At 39.7% G+C, this 20,409-nt stretch overlaps 1 protein-coding gene across 2 annotated transcripts in view; it reads right to left on the reverse strand.

The window, feature by feature from the left end:
* Positions 1-20,409, reverse strand: part of alcama (activated leukocyte cell adhesion molecule a) — a 105,938-nt gene that overhangs the window by 32,527 nt on the left and 53,002 nt on the right. For both annotated transcript variants that reach the window (XM_036594859.1, XM_036594858.1), the window contains exons 2-4: positions 5,375-5,481; positions 4,798-5,017; positions 3,318-3,382 (exon numbers count right to left, since the gene is read on the reverse strand). In XM_036594859.1, the coding sequence (XP_036450752.1) occupies positions 3,318-3,382; positions 4,798-5,017; positions 5,375-5,481 (392 nt within the window). The remainder of the gene's footprint in view (positions 1-3,317; positions 3,383-4,797; positions 5,018-5,374; positions 5,482-20,409) is intronic.

Raw genomic sequence — 20,409 nt, forward strand, 5'->3', positions numbered from 1 at the left:
AAAGTTTCCTGCTGGAGATGTGAGAAAAGCAACTATGGCTGAGCTAAAGCTTAAAGCAGAGCAAAGTAAGTCTGTGTTTTCATTTATATAATATTTTTAGCCTATCGAAGTACATTCGCGTATTCTGAGATGTATTTACAGCCAAGACGGTACATTCCTCATAAGGGGCATGGGGCGGTAATCATAGATTGAGTTTGCACTGGCAAGAGTGAACAACAGCAGTATAAAGGATTGCTTGAATTGAGTGGAGATGCTCTACTCTCTGTAGTTTTAGTTATCAGGGGTGTCCAGCTATTATCAGCACTGTCTGGGTCAGACTCTACACTATCATGTTCGTCAGGTTAAGTAGCAGCAGACTGCACTAGTACATTAATGCACTCGACGGCTGCACTGCCAGTTGCTGAACCTGCTTTTCCCACTTCTACTATTTTAGTCACTTTCCCATACTTTTCAAAAGTAGTAGTGTAACAGTTCTGAACCAAAACCATGGTTTGTCAGCCAACATTTCGGCTCACAGTACACATGATATGAACCGCATCGTCGTGTCTCGCTAAAAGAGCGCGTGCTCTGTTTTGATCACACAGCACACAAGTTGCAATGCTTCCAGCAATATTTGGCACAAAACCCTTCCCCTTCCTCTGACTGTGCCTAGGCAATAACAGAGGTAACAGGTCTATTCACTGCATTTGATAATAGCAATAATAATAATATGAATCATCAATCAATCAAGTTTTATCTACAACACATTTCACAGTTTTAGTTTCACAGCCTTTCAGTCTCATTTATATGCACCCATTTCAAATAATAGAGAATGACTGATTGAAACTGAGCCCAAGCTGCAGTATGACTGCATTTCGGTGCAGCACAATTCACTGCAATTGCTACAGACAGCTGGACATCTCAAGGCTTTATTATCTTCATAAAAGAAAAACTTGAAAAACGAGTGATGGCTACATTTATTTCATTTGATGTTTGCACTATATTTGCTTGTTGTTTACCTTTTTATGCTCAATACTTGGTACAATTGCTCTACCTCTTGATGTGATTTACATGTTTGATTCCAACTGACGTTTTGTTCTGCTTGTTGACGTTTACATTTATTGTTGTTTTGCAACACGTTTTTTTGTCATTTATTTCTTTCTGTGTTTGCACGTCTTGCATTAAACGTATATTGTCCCTGTCCAAAGAAAAACAAGTCTCCAAAATAGTAGCTTTACAGGAGAGGGCAAAAACACTCTGACCTTTCAATGTAAGTTAATGTACAGAGATTTTATTCCAAGTGATTTTAGAGCATTTCTATTGGTCCATTCATCATGAAATGTTTATATGACGTGAAGGACAGCTGGTGTGTTGAAATGATGTAGAAAAATAAAAATGGACAAAAATGGAGATGCACGGTTTTCTTTGGACGGAGACAATATTTAACAATAACAATGAAAAAACTTCAAGGTTCAAAGTTGGTTACATTCCTTCATACTGATGTGTGATACAAACCAGATCATGGCTCAGACCAAATTGTGAAAGGGGTGAAAAGTTATGCTTGTTTTTAATATCTGTTTCTGTTTAAGCCTTCCATACTTTTACTGAATTGGCTTTGAATCAGATGTTTAATTAAAGAAAAAGTAATAATACAATCTGTGTATTTGTTTATATGTACATAAATATGTATATTAATATAAAATTCTACTGCTATATAGGGAACAAACCCTCCTGGAATGGTTTGACACTTTTTTTCTGTAGTGTGGTGCGGAAATGTACAGAGTAGTAAATAAAATAAGTGAATAACTCCAAGCTTGTGACTAGATTTGACAAAAGGGTTTAAGAAGTAAGAAGTGAGGCAATAACACTGAATATAAGTGACTGTCAACGCATTCAAAAGGTTAACAATTAATAATGCACAGTTTTAGGCCTTTGAAGAACAACGGAAATATGCATGTCTGTGTGTCAAGCACTCAAGTTGTAGCGCTCTCTCTCTCTCTCTCTCTCTCTCACCCCCCCCCTCTCTCTCTCTCTCTCACACCCCTCTCTCTCTCTCTCTCTCTCTCTGCTCCTGCTGTTGTCAGTAGAGCTGCACTGCACAGGAGAAAAACCCACAAGACCACAAGATTCATGTTGATATGCTCAACCTCTCTTGCTCACTTTGGAAAAACAAAAAGCGAGCAAGAGATGTCCAAATAAAAAAAAAAAGGTATACAGTAACAGCTCTTTAACTTGCATTTCTCTTCTCTGGCTTTGCATTTTTGCATTTAAGAGCAACACCATAAAACAAAGGTCTTAAATCTTCTGGCATACTCACTAATCACAATATCCACTGGCTTTAGCATAAGGCTATAATACATGGCTGGATAAATATAAACAAAACTGTGGCCGATTACTCATTATCTAGAAAAACAGATCTTGCTGTATCACTGATAATCCAAATAATACTCCATATTTTCTAGTGTGCTTTCAACCAGCCGTAATAACTGCATCTTAAGGCCAGCCGGCTTTGTAGAAGGCTGGAGAAAATGACTCACTGAAGCTGTGCTTTAACAGCTGTAAAACACTGAAAATCAGGTTTAACACAATAAAAAGCTTTTCTGTGGCTTTTTTGTGCATCTCTGAACAGCTCAATTACAAGGGGAAAAATGACACTGAAATGCGGGTGGCGCTTTTATGCGCTGTATTAAATTTAGTTGGGTTACGAACATATCAGTACTTTGGCCTCTGTGTGTGAACACTACTTTCTCTTAAAGAATATTGCGATGCTATGTTATATCGATTTGTTTCTCTCACTACCACCTACCTCTTATCCCAGCCAAGCCAAGAAAGAGACAGAGATAGAAAGCAACTCTGACTCTGTGTCCAGCCATACGCAGGTGCTCATGTGAGGTGAGCTCAAACAGGGTAGAAGTTGCTCCAACTAATCTGCTTTTATGGCTCTGATAAAAGTAATGTCACCTTTCCCCCATCCTGCGGTTCAATGCATCTCTACAGCGCTTCAAAGCTGCCCCAGCTTGGGCTAAATGTCTGTGGGGGACCATCTCTCCAGCAATAACACTTCATTTGAATGCTCTCTGTAAGTGTATGTTCATTCCCTGATCTCTTTAATAGGTTAGCCCCCACTGTCATGTGAGAAGACGCCTGCAGGTGTGTTCACAGTGGAGGAAAAGGCCGACAGGCATGGGGGGCGGGGGAAGAAGGCACTTGCTCCAAAAACTCTGACGGTGCTTGTACTTTATCTGAAGGTTTGTGATTGGTCTACTGAATGCAATGAGGGCTTCCCATTGATGGCAGCAGTCCAGCAACCTAAAGAGCATAGTTTAAAAAGCACTCACCGGCGTCAGTTTGTCATTTTCCAGCTGACTTGCTTTGTTCTTGATCTCAGGAGCTGACGGCCTCTCTGAAAGGAACACAGCGGGATGAATGAATGAATGTATGAAGAAAAACATCCTCTAAAAACTGTACAGTTAGATATTAACCAAAAAGGAGGATTACATGTTTAGTATGTTAACCCCTTCTTATGTTCCTTCAGGGACTCTTCTGAAAATTCTCAGGAAAGGAGTAGGGTCAGTTCACAGTAGCTGTGCCACTTTGACTCACAACTTATAGTTAGGGTATCAAAATTCAGTACTTTTATACTTTTATTTAATACTTTCCATACTTTCTTAATACAAATTGAACTTCAATATGTAAGCAGTTAATCTTAACAGTGAACCAATGAGTTCATGCATGTTCCAAAATCTAGAATGCAGACTGGCTGTCTAAATACTTTAAAGATAGTATTGTGAATTGCTAATAGATTGCATCTATCACGACTGCCAATCAAGCTGGATGATTTAAATGTTAGAAAATGTGACAACCATGGCTCTAAGATGCACAAAAGTTGATCATGTTTGTCTCATAATCGTTTTAATTTTTGTTTTTAAATTATGCCTAATTATGCGTCTTCAGAACATCCCCCGTTTTTTAAACGGATAAAGCCGTGCCGCAGCCTTCCATGCATATCAGCTTCCCTTGTGAAACATGAACATGGCCTTAAATTATTTTGACACTGTAGTTACATAAAAGTTATGAAAAACAAAAAAAGATAAGACCTACTACAGTTATTAATCGCATTATAACAATAATAGGCTACAGGAACAGTAGCCTATCGGCTACCTTCAGACAGTAAGCCACTTTATTATTTTAAAAAGAAGCGATTTAAAGGCTATACAATGTATTAAACTTACAGCAAGAACTGCCGAGGTATAACAGGAACAAAGTTAGCCTGCATTTTCAGATCAGATTAGACGGTATTTGCATTTTTGTTCACTGTGCTGGTGGCACATCAAAGCGTCTCTCTTTTTATTCTTTTTTGAATGCAGCTTCTGTTTGCCTGCCACCAGTGCATCTTGGATAGTACAGCAAGTACATCTACTTCGAAGACCTCGCAACTATTTCTGGTCTAAGATACGCCAACTTTCAGTTAGTTAATTGAAAAGAAGATATCAAAAAAATACCTTCAGATACAGTATTGGTAATAATATCTATTAAATTACTAATAATAGTTTAGTATCTATTAAATAACTAAATTTTGAGCCCTATGTACAACAGAAGACAAATGGGAAGGTCATAACACATCTTCACATTAGCCTCTATTATAAGTCTTATTATAAGAATCAGTGGGTTTTCTGTTCTTATACTAAATACAAGGAATGTCTTGAAATTAATGTCTACCATAACCGGCTGCACGCTACACATGCAGTAGATAGAGTTTAGATTGGAGACTGAAGTATTCCTAAAAATGTCATGGTACGTGTAGGAAGCTGTACTCACTCCGCACTTCTACCTCCACCGGGTATTCGTTAAGATTATTGATGGAGACCACCATGCAGGTGAAGACTCTCTGGTCACCGAGGGTGGCTTTGGTAATCCGCAGACTGGAGTTGACTGTGATGTTAATGCGGTCCTTATAGCCGTCTGTGGCCGAGATCTTTGCATCATCCTTCTGGGCCTGCTTCACCAAGAGGTCTCCAGATGAACCATCGTCTTTTGTCTAGAAGCAACACCACACACACACACACACACACACACATATAGAGAACTGTTACCAATGTGTCATATACTGAGCTACTCCAGAATACCTGTTCTGCACAGTATGCTGCTGCTGGTATGAAATGCCTTGACATACTCTTTTGAGTATGTGACAGTAAAATGACATTTTGAGGGCCGGCGTTGCTGCAGACGTGACAGTTGAGTTGTCTAATTTGAAAAACTATTTATTCGTCTCCATATAGACACTAGCAGAGTGAGATTTATTCTCAGACAGTGCTAGCAGGCTTAGCAGGCAGCCAGGAATATACACGGGATCCAGTGCTTACACATTCAGACAGTAAGTGCAACACCGACTCACATATTTCCATTTGGTGAAGATCAGATCAGAAGGCTTGTTGTCGCCGTTGTTGCATGGCACTATGATGGTCTCTCCATACTGGCTGATGACCTTCTGCATGCCGCTTGCTGAAACACAAGATTAAAAGAGGGGGGAGACCTGTTAGAGATGCTAAATCAATGTCAAGCAGCATTGGCTAACATTTAATAATCTCAGGGCTGGTTTCAATGGCGTAACCACTACGGCAATCGCAATGCAGATCACAGCAACTGGTGGCCTATATAGAATAACCTACAGGCTGCCTAATGCCTTTATTATACATTTTACACCCACAACTCATGAGAAGCTATGATAACTTAATAATAAATTTGAACCATAATAATAAATTCCTGCACCAACTTGTTTCAGACAGCGATAGCGAGTAAACAAGCAACGAGTGTTGCCTTTTTTCTTCACTCCATTGAGAGACATTAAATATTGGGGCATTTCTTTTTTTACACTGGGGCAAGTAAGACTTTAGCTATGCCACTTGCTGTAAGCGAGCGGATTGGGACAACTGTTTACATACATTTGCAAACACACATGCATTCGCACCTATACAGTACTGCGCAAAAGTCAAAGAACACTTTTTCGTATTTCATTTTCAGTCAAAATGGCCATTAAGTACAAGTTATTAATTTTCTTTTCAGTGACAGAAAAAATGAGAAAACAGAAAAATACACTAAAGCCTCAAAAACCAAATATAATATCAGATTTTCTTCAGGATTCAGTGTGTCCACATTTTGCCTTGCATACTATTCAGGAGACTTGCTTTCAGTTTTTCAAATGAATCTGCAGGGACAATTTTCTACACCTGCAAAGTTCAGTCTTAAAAGTTGGCTGCATTTTCTGCTTCTAACCGTCCAAGTAATCCCAAACATACACAGTGATGTTGAGTTCTTGGGTTAGAGGGGCCTGGTCCATTGTTCTTGATCTTCTCAGCAGGGTGCTTAGGGTCATTATCTTGCTGTAGAATGAATTTCTTGCCAATTAGAGGGTACTGGATGATGTATTAAAATCTGTTTGCACTTATCAGAATTCATGTTGCCTTCAATCACAAACAAAATCACCAAATCCAGATGTTATACATGCCCAAACTTGCACTGGTCCTTCTCATGACAGAGAATTTTGGCAGCTAAGGTGCGTTTGTGCAGTTGCTTGTGTGAATGTTAATGTTTCTCTGAATGGGATGATAATGTCAGTGATATCTTTGGGAACAGCTTCTGTTGGGAGGATGCAGCTGTAAGTTGTTGGTTCAGAAGTGTGAATAAATTAAATACTGGTACATTTGATATTAAACTTTGTGCTGGAAGCCTTCATGTAATTTTTTGTTTTCTGCTTTTTTCCTGATACTGAAAAATGAATAACATGTACTTAATGGCTGTTTTGACTGGAACTGAAATAAACAAAAGGGTAGTCTGTGTCTTTCGCACAGTACTGTAACTGTTCCGCACCACATGTAGCGTTCAGGGTGATGTCATTCTAAACATAACTGTCTGCGTATTAAAATAAGCAGCGCACGTAGGATGTGATTAAGAGGAAGTTGGGGGAAAGGTTTGCATAGCATAGTTTGATAGTTTGCCACAGACTTTTCATGCTATCAGAGTCTGTGTGCTCCAGTGCCTAAATACACTCTCCAATTTGCAGTTGGATGAAAAGCCCACACCTCAAATTGAGCTGACAGTGCTTCAGGACTCCCCCTATTCTCCTGTCTGTGAGGGGGGGGGGTCGAGCTTTCAGAGGTTGTCACAGCGATGAGGTGCTGTGTTGAGTGGTGTGGCGTTCTCTGGTGGAGAGGAATAAGGGGTTGGAGGTTTGAGGAGAGGGGGTTTTGAGGGGTGTTCTGGGTTATACAGGCTTTGTGCTCCAGTCACTTCCATCAACTCTCAAACAATGCACAACCAAGCCGAGTTCACATTCTGGTCGTACCGGAGCGCTGCCGCAGGCGGTGGCACTTCAGCAGGCCCACACGCAGGCACACCAATCGTCTGAAGTATCCTCACCAAGTGCTTTTCATTTTGATCCTGATTTTAATGTTACCTGAGTGCTTGTGTTATAAGGTATGAGCATGCTGACAAAGAGGAAAAACCAGTCTGATCTGGAAATAAACAAAGACTATGGGTATGCACACACACACACACACACACACACTCACACACACACACTCACACGTCTCGTCACACTCAAATTTCAGAATGTAGGAACAAAATCCGGCAAACAAATAGATTCAAATCTGAGGGAAATTCACCACCTTGCAGAGTACAGTATAAACAACTAGTCTTAGCTTAGCATTGGCCAAGGGTGCAGCCTGAAATACCACTATATACTGTTCAGTGCTGTCAATCAGTCTTTATTTTGATGATTAATTGAGCAATCACAGGCCAAACAATAAAAATAACAATAACAAACCATACACAGCTTTTTAAAAGAGTACAAAATACCACCCTGGAAAAACAAACTAGAACGTAGGCCTCAGCAATAGCGCACTATACAGTCATTCTATTTATCTGAGTTTAAAAAAAATAAAGCATAAATGTGAAATATACCATATAATTTGCACAGACCACATTTTATGTTTATTTCCCCACAGTGTTAAATTCAGCAAATAAACAGTAATTGTGGATTAAGATGTGTTAACTTATTTTCCTTTAAATCAACAGAACATGTAATTTGACCAGGGTGCCCAAACTTTTGCATACAACTGTGACTGGATATCAGGTGATGATTGAAAAGTAAGCCAGTGATGATGCTTCAAAGGCAAAAGTCCTTGTTAGAAAACACAGCTGAACTACAGAGGACTGATTTAGACCTAACCTTGATAAGCTTGCTAAATAATATTAAATGATGTGTACCTGTAATGTTTCATTCACTTTTACTGTTGAAACAACAGGTTATTATGGAGCATTAAAAGACAGTGAGAAGTAAATTCCCTACTATCTCTGCTTCAGGTTTCCCATAAAATCAACATGAAGTCTAAGGAAGATTCTCTGCATTTTTCATACAGCTTGAATATCTCAATATTTTCCTGGAGTTGTAAAATAAATATGATACGTTATGGTTTCCCACAGACGTCAATAACTGAATTCCAGAGCAACTTCACATGAGGGAGCTATTAGCACGGAAGCTGTTTCTGTGTGCATCATTTAAAAAGAAGAAACGGCCATGAACCCACACCAGCAGGAGCTCGTGAATGCATGTTTGCAGCAGAAACTTTCAAAATGTAGAATTAATCAGTATTACATTGTTTAATATGTGACCTCATTAAGGTAAAATAAATGACATCACAATACTTCAGATTTTTTTCACAAGAGATGATATAATGACATTCATTTTTTCCCGACATCTGATAAGTTAGAAAAGACCAAAACGCAGTGCCACATTTAAAACCAAGGTCAAAAACTATTGAATACAATTCATTTTATTAATATTTTACACACTGTGCTGCAAAATGTGATTAAACATGACTATTTATGCTCTTTTTTATTGAAATATGCAGTTGGGAATTTTTTAAGTACAGTTGATATCTACAATATGCTTAGAAAAGCATACTGTCAAATACTGTGAGGGAATTTATCACAATAATGATAAATGTTGTCATATTGCCCAGCCCTACTGTGTTTCTTACCCAGTGTACAGCTGTATATAGCTGAGATCTGTATCCCCAACTTCTCATTTTACTTGGCTACTTAATAAATATTCGTGTTGTTCAAGTGTTTCTTTATGCGCCTGTTGCTGTGACAATGTAATTTGCTTAGGAATCAATGAATAAAGCCTTTTCTGTCTACATCATCATATTGTACATTGAAGACTGAGAATGTTAATGTTAACCCATGATTATTTTTTTTAAACACTGATTAATCGAGTAATCGTCACAGCCCTGATGCAGTTCCCTTGTTTCTGCACAACAAAGCGATTCGCGTGCAGTTTAGTTATTGTAAATGGAGTCACAGAGCAGACCTGCTCAGACAGGATCTGCGTAAGGAGTGGAAACGAGTGAGCGAGATTAGAGTGGTGGGTTTAATAATAAAGCAGCGCAGGCTGAGACAGACAGGACGGCAGGTGCAGACAGTGCTGTGTACACTGCCGGCCTGGTTGTGTCTACAGAGCGCTGTTTGAACAGCGGGCCGCCTCTACAGGTAAACACTCGCCCCCCACCAAGCTCACACACTAATACCTGCTACCTGTACAGGTGGGGGAGCGCCATGGCAACCGCTCATGAGCCAGGAGGAGAGCTAATCTCTGGGGAGGTGTGGGAGAAGGTGCCGTCTCATTTTCCGGAAAGTTCTTTCTTTTTTCGAGAGGACCCAAACACAAACATCCTTCCTGGATGGGGATGTTTGGAGAGAGGTGAGGCGTGAAGAATGGAACATGACACTCATCAACCCTCTTTCTCAGCTGCTTCGCATGACGACGGTCATTATAGGTGCAACAGGAAAGAAAGGTCCTCTGATAGCACCGAGACTGTGTTTTGGTCACAGCATATCTGTTTTGGAAAAACTGTCGGGACTCTTCCTGCTGTCAGGCATGGAGTGCACTGTCGCTGTTTGCTGACTGAAGGGCTCTGCATGCCAGTCCACTCAATCACTCGTTGCTCTATGTTGGGTTAGAACACCAGGGCTGTTACTATATTAGTGTATGTTAATGCATAGTCTTCGTATATTAATGCATAATGTTAGTAGTTGAGTAACCTGTCATTTATTTTGATGAGTAAGCAAGTAGTCAGTTAGTGATGTACAAAAATGAAAATTATTGGCTAAAATCAAAGCCAAAATTTAGGATACAGACTAGACTGGGCAAGAAAACTGAAACCAAAAACCAGAAAAATGACAATAAATCAAAACTGTTTACATAAAATAAACGTACTAAAATGATCAAAGTACGTGCCGTGATATGCAACATCCTTGACAAAACAGAACAGTTGGCAATGAATTCCATTGTTTGTTACACAATGCACTTCGACTTTAAAGCGCAGACTTATTTCTTAGTTCTAAATGCCAATTAATAACTCAATAACAAACAATGCTCATTATTAGCCACTTTTTATTGCTAAACCATTTAGCTAAACTGTTTTTCAGTAGCGTTAAAGTTTAGCAGTAGGTTTAACACCAGGTTTAGGATTATGCTCTATATTGAGATAATATTAAAAAGATAAAGAAAGAAGATCATGGTAAAAGATATTTAGTTGAATAATATTTAATGATGCGCGAAGCATCTGAAAAGCATCCAAACACTCAAGTAAAGCTTAAACTAAACCATCAACAACAATGACAAAAAGCAGAAATCTGTCTTAAACTCTGTCCAGAACAACCTGACACTTTGTATTAGTAAATAATTTAAGAAAGGTCTTCATATTATTGTGACTCAACACTTGTAAATGCAAACCTATTACCTATTATTACCTAAAATAAACCTAAAACCTATTATCAGCCACTATGAAACTAATATAATGCAATGCCACGAAAGTAATTAAAGTTACGTAGTTATTACAGTGAGGAATTCAGGTTTTAGTGGTTAATTGTTATTTCTAAGTCTAAAAGTCTGATTTTAACACAGTGGTAGTGGCTGAAATTTCAGTCCACTCCCCTAAACAGCCTTTAAAAAAGCTAAACAATAAAGATTCCGAAGATAAACAAGGAAGTCTTTAAAATGGTCATTAAAAATACATACACAGAAACACTGTTTCAGTGTTTTCCTTGAAAATCGATAAAAACATCTGACAGGAGAATATTTTGCGAGCAATGCAATGCTGCATATGAATAGGTGTGTCCATCAGCTCTGTTTCTTACTGTCAGAGATCCAGTGTGAGGATTCATTTGCATTATCATCATGCAAATTAATCACTGCCGATTCAACGAAGTAAATTTTAATCAATCCTTTATTTTGAATCGAGTAAACGTGACAGCTCTAATCAAAAAGCTTTTCAAAAAGTGTTGCGGCACCGACACAGTCATGTAGCGCCGCAGCAAACAACTCTTACCACAACCGTCATTAATTCCAAAAGAAAACCAAAATAGCAACTAATATGATACTCCAGAGAAATTCTCACCAAACTCCTGCAATCCTGCCATGTTAGGTGTTTCTTTTCACAACATCACAAAGCGTTTTACACTTTTTACACCCAGCATGCCGGAGAATTTACACAAGAAGTGAACAAAGCGGTAGAATCATTATCAAATAAGGGACTGGATATGGAGCTGGTTCATGAAAGTGTGTGTGTGTTGGAACACTACTGAGATCAGAGACCCCCCTCACTGGCTTATCGCTCCAGCACTACAGGCTGAATTAGTAAATGTGAACAAAGTACCATTATTACAGTAAAAGCCCACTACAACACATAAAATGCCCCCCAAACATTTACGTGAGGATGTGTTGTGTAACAAAAAACCTGAAGAGAACTGATGAAAACAATTGCACAGTTAACAACTGACAATCGCATCAGTCTATGTTTGCAAGTCACTTCATGTGAGTCTCGAGTCTGTCGGGTACAAAAGTTTTGTTTAGTCTCGTTCTTGGCTGCAGGCACTACAATGGACAAAAGAACCTGTCAAGGTTTGACACGGCTTTAAATTATAAGCCTTTCAATAAGAAACCTATTCTGAACAACAGAGCTGAAGCCCTACATGCAGTAAACGTGGTGTTTAAAAGGAAGAGGCAAAACCGGTAGGTTACTCTATAGTTTGTATAGTAAGTATGCCAGGCTAGCTACTGTAATAGCTAACACAGCTAAAGCTTTAGTAAGTTTTAAAAGAATGTGATCTGTCACTAAAACCACAGCTAGACTAGCTGACAAAAACTTGTTTAGCCTTTTAATTTTAAACACTGCATTTCGCTGTTGTCAGAAGAAAACCTCATATCTCCAAAATGGTAACTTTACAGGAGAAGGAAAAAACCTACTTAACTTTTAATGTAAGTCAATGGAACCAGACATTTTTCCAAGTCATTTTGGGCCGTTTCTTTCGGTCCATTCTTCATGAAATTTACAAACAATGTAAAGGGTAATAGGTATTTTCAAATTATGTCAAAAACTAAAAAATGACAAAAATGAAGATACAAGGTTTTCTTCCGACAGCAGTGATTTACTGCATGCAGTGCTCATAAGACTAAAGGTTTTTTGAAGCCATATCGAAAGTGACGCTATTACGAGCTGCAGGAAAACAGTACTGCAGTGACATCTGTGCACGGCCGTAGCAAAACCAACATGTGCATGTGTGAGGTTGGAAACGAGAGCTTTTATTCGGTCCTAACTTCAATAGTTTGGCTTGTGCTTTTTCCTCTGGCTTAAATTTCACGACTCTTGAGTCAAATCAGAATCAAGTCAACATGCGACGAGTTCCTATCTGTCCGTCACAAACTTTCCGGACCTAGCTGCCTTCCTAACCCACAAAATCGCAGAACAAAGGGAAGAGTTAAATTATGGTCGCATTAGCGCCATTACAGCATGGGTACCTCCTTAAGGCTACAGGACCCATTAGAAGACAGTGGAAGACCTAAAAAGGCCCTCTCTCCTTTCTGAAAAGCACTGCAGCACTAAAACAGTCATAGAGCGGCATTACAAATAACACTTCGGCCACTTTGATCACTGTGACACAGCACAAATCGTTAATAGTTCCAAAAGGAAACCAAAACAGGAACTAATATGATACTCCAGAGGAATTCTCACCAAACTCCTGCAATCCTGCCATGGCAGGTGTTTCTTTTCACAAGGAAAACATTATGCACTTAGCATGCCAAAGAATTCATACAAAAAAGCTAACAAAGCGGTAGAATCATTATCAGATAAGGCATTGGATACGGAGCTGGTTAATGGAAGTGTGTGTTAGAACACTACTGAGATCAGAGATCCCCTCACTGCGGAGAGTGAAAGAGTATGTGTGAGGAGTGCTTGCTCACCCACGGCGTGACTGATTGCAATCTCCTTTCAATTTGAAAGGAGCCTGTTGACGAGTGCTGGCCTTTTTAAAGCACCTCTAGCAACCGCTGTACTCTTGCCTTGGGTGCGAGTGCGTGTGCTCGTGTGTGTGCCTTGCGGGCGAGTGTGTGGGTGGGCGTGTGTTTGCTCACACGCGGCTAGAGAAAGACCTGGCTTATCACTCCTGTGGCCCACCTGAACACACAGCGCACAATGGGACGGCTAGAGATTAAACTTAAACATTCAAATCCTGGACAGTCTCACTGAGCCACGCTGGTACAAACATCTCCCTCCAAACACTGATAACTGAAAAAAAACTGAACAGAGATATATATAAAACGCTCCATATTCCAAACAGTCTTGCAGCCAGAATAATGAACCCCAGAGACTGTCAAACCACAAGTGTTCTGTTTCATATTTCCACAATAAAGAAAGGAAATAAAGAACTCCAGGCCCTGCAGCTGTTCCTTGCAGCAGCAGGAGGGCTTTATGCAGAGCTTTTTTTTGCTTTCTCCATAGCACTTCCACTTTGAATACATTCTGCCAATAACGTTAATGTTCTCTCAGCAGACGTGCTGTCCACAATCAACCTTCTGCGGTTAGAGCCTGACAAATAGATCAGCTGGCTAACAGTATTGGTTGATGCATTTGGTCTCGGTATTGGTGAAAATTAGGGATGCACCGATATGGGAATAGTAAACCACTTTCTGATATTTTTCATGTACATATCTGCCAATTCTGATACATAACCATTTATTAAATGTACAAGTTGTGGACTGGACCCACCTGGAATAGTATTACAGAGATATTTATATAAAGTTACAAATGCAGTTAAAAAATGAATAAAAAGCTGACATTTTAGCTTAGTTACCCAGCATGATCTAAACGTTCTGCTCTTCAGAATACAGTGAATATGTAACTGAATATTGGTTTGAAATACAGGTTAAATCTAAACATCTGTCTGATAATCTGCTTTGATATTTGATTCTGATATCATTGTTCATCCTTACTGGAATCCCCTTCAATATAGCACCGATATTTGATGGCTTGTTTTATAATGAACAGACACCTTTGATGCAAGAAAGCCATTATTATCACTAAGGATATAATGCGTTTATTCTGATATGGGAGTCTTTATAAGAATGTGAAGCTGATAATTAACACCTGCTGACTTCTGTAATAGACAATATAGACTGAGCACATTCTATTGCTCTCTATCAGATTTCTACTATTGTGAAGATAACAACACTATGTTGTCACAAAAACACCTGCAAAGAACTGACAATCAATTAAACACACCTCATTAATTCTCAGTCATACCAGTCAATAAAGTGTTTAATGAAAACTACCAGAGGCCATTTAACTGCTGACCGTATTAAACGATACCTATTCGTGGAATTTTTAGATCTTTACAATCGGTCAGATCCTGACTTCAGGTCAGAGCCAAACCCACAGAACCACCAATGCTGCAGTCACTAAACTCAGCTCAGCACTCTTTCTAAATGGAACAGAACCCGAAGATACTGTTTATGGGAAAGAGTTAAATTATGATCATATTAGCGCTGATACAGCATGGGTACCTCCTCAAGGCTACAGGACTCATTAAAAGACAGTGGAAAACTTTAAAAGGATTTCAAAGAACACCTTTCTTCCCAAAGGCGATGACTGGTGCCATTGTGGATAATATTACTAGAAAGTAAAACTTAGCTTAGAGCTACTTTAACTTAAAAAGCTACCGTGTGCTAGAAATAAGTGTGGGTGATATTACAGAAAAAAAGACATTCACAGTACACAACATGCATGATGATATTTAGTTGAGGTCTGTAAACAAGCTGATACTGACAAAAAGCACCAGCAAAACAGGAGTGACACTAAAGGCTATGAAAAACTACAATCTGGGAAAATCAAACAATTGCTAGAAAAGAAATGAACAAAATAAGATAATGGCATGATAGGCTGACGTCCAGTCTACTACATGTTACTATGAAGTTACTATAAAAAAAGCTTTACTATTTTAAAAAAAGGTCTAAATCTGTTTTATTATACATACAAATGTTGTTCAGGTTTCCAAAGCACTGATTGACATCAATGTTATGCTATATAATCATAACACACCATCATACTGACCACCCCTATGCAGAACCTTCTTAAATGAGACCACCAGTGTGGAAAGAAAAGCCAGACAGTCTACATTTCCAAACAGTGTGGCAGAGAGGAAGGAATATATCAGAGATAGAGAGGGAGAGAGAGAGGGAGAGAGAGAGACATGACAACAGTGTCGGCACTTGGGAAATCTGCCCTGCTCTCTAGCCTGTGACTCATCAAACAGAGGCTGCCACGGCCGTCATCAACCCCTGACTTATTAGCCGCTAAAAATGGCAGCGAGGCAGAGTAGCACCCTGCCACCCCTGCTGTGTGTTTATTTTCTCCTTCACTCTTCTGAACTCCAAAATCACCCTTATTACTATAAACTAGTTCTCCACAGGCTCAGAAGACCAGACTGCTAGATCTCCTCACTGCTAATCGCAGAACTGCTCCACCCACAAGCTGTTTCAGCGCTGGACAAGCTTTACAGAACAATGACAAATCCTCCCTCTAACTTAATTAATTTAGCAATTTGGGACATAGTACTGAGTTTCCAGTTAAACTGCTATGCTATGGTTTGCAATGTTGTAACGTGAGAGCCCACAACTGCTTTAACTTGATGTGGGGTCAGATTTTGGACCATTTAAACAGACCTTAAAACCTCTTTTTTCCCTCCAGTGTCTTGTCTCCACTGTCTTGACCTTTTTTCTGAATAATATTTTTTGGGTGGTGGGGCTAGGGAGGGTAGAGCTAGGGAGAATAGGGCTAGGGAGAATAGGGCTAGGGAGGGTAGAGCTAGGGAGAATAGGGCTAGGGAGGGTAGAGCTAGGGAGAATAGGGCTAGGGAGGGTAGAGCTAGGGAGAATAGGGCTAGGGAGGGTAGAGCTAGGGAGAATAGGGCTAGGGAGAATAGGGCTGGGAAGATGGGGCTAAGGAGGGTTGGGCTAGGGAGGGTAGGGCTAGGGAGGGTAGGGCTAGGGAGGGTTGGGCTAGGGAGGGTTGGGCTAGAGAGGGTTGGGCTAGGGAGGGTTGGGCTAGGGAAGATGGGGCTAAGAAGGGTAGGGCTAAGGAGGGCAGGGCTGGTGAAGGTAGGGCTAAGGAGGATGGGGCTAAGGAAGGTAGGGCCAAGGAGTATAGGGCATAAAAGGGTTGGGCTAAGGAGGTCGGGGCTAAGGAAGGCAGGGCTAGTGAAGGTAGGGCTAAGGAGGGTGGAGCTAAGAAGGATGGGGCTAAGGAGGGTAGGGCTAGGAGCAGGTTAAGTTTGGGATTACGGATCTTAAACAGCTTTTGGATTAACCAGACCAAACCAAGGAGAAAGACTCTCTGGTCATTTTGGGTCACTTTTATTTATAAAGAACATAAGGTAATTATCACTCTGATATACACTAATATGGCGGCAGTGGCGTTAGTGTCACTTTTTACCCTTATAAATGGTTTGCTTCTTTGAAAAATAAGCTCTTTGTGTTTCACACGATCAACTGTTCATTATAAATGTCATGCTTTCATGTTCACAGGCACAAGGATTAATCCTTGCTTGAACATCTAAGTCTGGGTAAACAGAGAAAGTTTCTAACCCACATTGCAAAAGGAGTTAACCACAGTTATGGATTAACTTGATAACTAACTGAAGTTATACATTAACAGAACAGAAATAAGTCTGGGATTTCACTGTTATCCTTGTCAAATAAGCCGAGATGTAATTCTTTCTCATATTAGCAAATGAAATTAACTTGCGTTCTGTACTTTTTTCTGAGAAGTTGAACCTTTTTCTGGAACATTCTGTGTTGCAGTTAATCAGAACTATGTAGGTTGGAAACAAATTTGCCATCATGCTTAGCTGCAGTACACAACAAAGAAAACAATGCCTTATCTATCCTATCAGTGATATGGTTATAAAATGTTACACGGATCCAAAATAAAAATCATCTGGAATCAACAACAAACCATAAAGTGTTTCTCATTAAGTTCAATGAGATTTTTGCCAGTTTTTTGTAAAGCTTGTCCAACCTCACAATAGCTGCTACCAATAAGCACATTTGTCTTTTCTAATCCTGACTTTGAGCTCTAAAATTCTCAGCCTGAAGCTCCAGAACTCAGGGTTTGAGGTTTTTGCTTTGTCGTGTAAGACAGTAGGTCAACACAGTCGGCTCCCAGCATAGACCAGAGGCTGGTTACACTCCTCCTGTCCGCATCCCACTTCACTGATCCAGGCCATGATCACAGAGGCTAATCGCAATAGACTGAGCTCATACAGATTGAAATTCTTTCATTAGGAAATAGTGCTTATCCACTCTTGCTCTAGAACATTCTTAAAAAGCACTGCTGTCATTTCAGTCTTTTTTTCTTTAGGGGGAGAAAAGGAGTTGAACATGCGCTTGTTTTCGCATTTTTGGAGCGAGTCTCTATCAGTGTTACATGGAAGAAGAGCGGTATATTCTTAAAGAGCTCTGAATTCTGAATAGGTTTCCATAGAAGGAGCTCCATTGTTCATTTGAGTAGTAATTATGTTTTGTATGGTGAGGTCTTAGCACATCTCTAGGGAGGCTTTTTCAGCAGGTCCTAATCTATGAGAGACCAGCAGAAAGAGCCTTATTGTGGCTCTTCTCTGCCAGTTTGGAACTTTACAGGGATCTTAATAAGATACGGCCTAAATCAATTAGAAGGAATGAGATGCATCCGGACAGGAGGGGGGATGGAATTAATGAAGCTCACACTAAAGGCAGGGCAGAGCTGGAATTTGATTAGCTGAGTGTGTCCTCAAAAACGTGGCTCTGTACAGAGATGCGAGGTATACGGCAGTGTTTCACTGCAAGTGTACGCGTGGGCGTACTTGTGTGTATTTGTACGGTCAGCTCCATAATTTTTGGCACCCCTGGTAAAGCTGGATAAAAATGACCTTAAATTGAAGTTAACTTTGTCTAAAAAAAAACCAAAAATCCTTATTAAAAAAATCCCCCACGTCACATTTATCGGCACCCACTTTGTGTGGTCTCCCTCTGTCAGCATAACAGCAACAAATCATCTTCTGTAGTGCTTGCTGTGATCAGAGAATACAGAGCAAGGAATCGAAGACCACTGGTCAATACAGAATCTCTCCTCCAGGATCCTAGGTTTTCTCTTTTGGACCCTGTGCTTCAGATTTATAATAGGGTTTAGGTCAGGAGACTGGGATGACTGTGTTAAAAGCTTGATTCTGTGGTCACTCAACCATTTTTGTGTAGACTTTTTTGATCACAATCCAGCCGGAAGATCCAGTTTTAGCTTTTTGGCAGAAGCAGACATTTTCATTTAAAATTCTTGTGGTACTGTCTTGGGTTCATGATGCTATGTATCCTAACAAGCTTCCCAGGACCTTTGGAGGGAAAATAGCCCCAAAATATCACATATCCTCCACCATACCAAACAGCGGGGATAAGGTTCCTTTCTGTATAATGATACTTTTTACGCCAAACCCACCTTGAGTATTTATCGCCAAAAATCTCTATTCTTGTCTCATCTAACCAACATCCTGTTCTAGACAAAGCTCCTGTAATGCCTAGCAAACCTCACCTGGTGATCGCAAAATGCTGCCATCTTCTGCAAATCTCCAACCGTGATCCTTTCTTTTCTAGCCACTGTCCTTACTGTGCCTGAGGGTAAAATAAACCTCCTCTTCCAAGCATGTTCACTACATCTCTGGTTGTCTCAAACTGTAACTGTAAAGTGTTGTCCTAATCGTGGATATGAACATTTTCAGCCATGCATCTATTTATTTTTATAGCCATGACCTAATTTATGAAAGTCAATACACTTTCGCCTCATTTCATTTGTCTATTCTCAGATCTTCCTCATCTTGATGAATGACTAAGTGAATGTGGCCTCTGTGTCACTCTATATTTATACCTCAGTGAAATATATGAAGTCATGGGTGACTGCCTAAGAGTTTGTGAACACTTTGGTGGACTAGGAAAACATACATAAGGAATATAAAGAGGAACTTGCTTCTGTTACATTCTGTTCATCAAAAATTGCAGTGGTGCTAATAACTGTGACGTGGCTTTATTAAAACAGAATGATAGGCATTAGTTTTCTTTGACTAAATGTACTTAAATTGACCATTTTATGACTTTTTATACCAATCTTTACCAAAGGTACCAATAATTACAGAGCTGACTGTATGTATATATGTATAGTATTAGCATAGTATAGCATTTGTATGTGTGCGAGAGCTTCAAAAACAAAACATGAGGCAGAAAAAAACAAAAATATGCATAAAACATCACACACACACACACACACACACACACACACACACACACACACACACACTTCACAGAGGTTAAAATAGATTAAGATACATTCTAAATGTCCTCAGGTTTGTTTCCAGAATATAAGCTTTAATCCTGCATTGCTCTTCCAGTACGATCCAAACAGTAGCACCAATCATATAATACCAACCTTTATTAAACCTGCCAAGCATTTAACACTCACTCTTTGACATGATTATAGCACTTAACTAAAAATAAGAGCAGTCATTTTTACAAACGGTAATTGAATGTGCGATTGGCGTGTCTTGTGCGTGTGTGTGTGCGAAGCGCACCGTAATGTGAACGAGCAGATGGTAATTAGCATCAGCATGATCCTCAGGTCGTAGTAAGTGTGAGTGGAGGCACATTAGAGAGGGTGAGAGAGGGAGAGAGAGCGAGAGGTGCATGTGTATGTCGGCAGCAGTCATGAACATGCTGTTCCTTTCTCATCTGGACACCTTATCTGGACACCTCATCTTAAAAGTCAGTCTGGCTCAGCAGTTCAACGTTAAGGTGGGCAATGTGGCAACGATATATGTTATTTAATGACCTTTTCATGACATGCAGCATGTACCGTGATATGTTTTTTATTGCTTATTTCAAACATTTGGTAAAAATAAATTGGGCCAATGCTGTTATCTGATATTTTTCATTAACATGACCATAAACATAAATGAAATGTAGAAATTGGGACTAGGTCCACCTGGATTAGCATTACATTGAAGTGTGACCATGTC

Source organism: Colossoma macropomum, unplaced genomic scaffold, assembly GCF_904425465.1.
Source record: "Colossoma macropomum unplaced genomic scaffold, Colossoma_macropomum, whole genome shotgun sequence".
Classification (NCBI taxonomy): domain Eukaryota; kingdom Metazoa; phylum Chordata; class Actinopteri; order Characiformes; family Serrasalmidae; genus Colossoma; species Colossoma macropomum.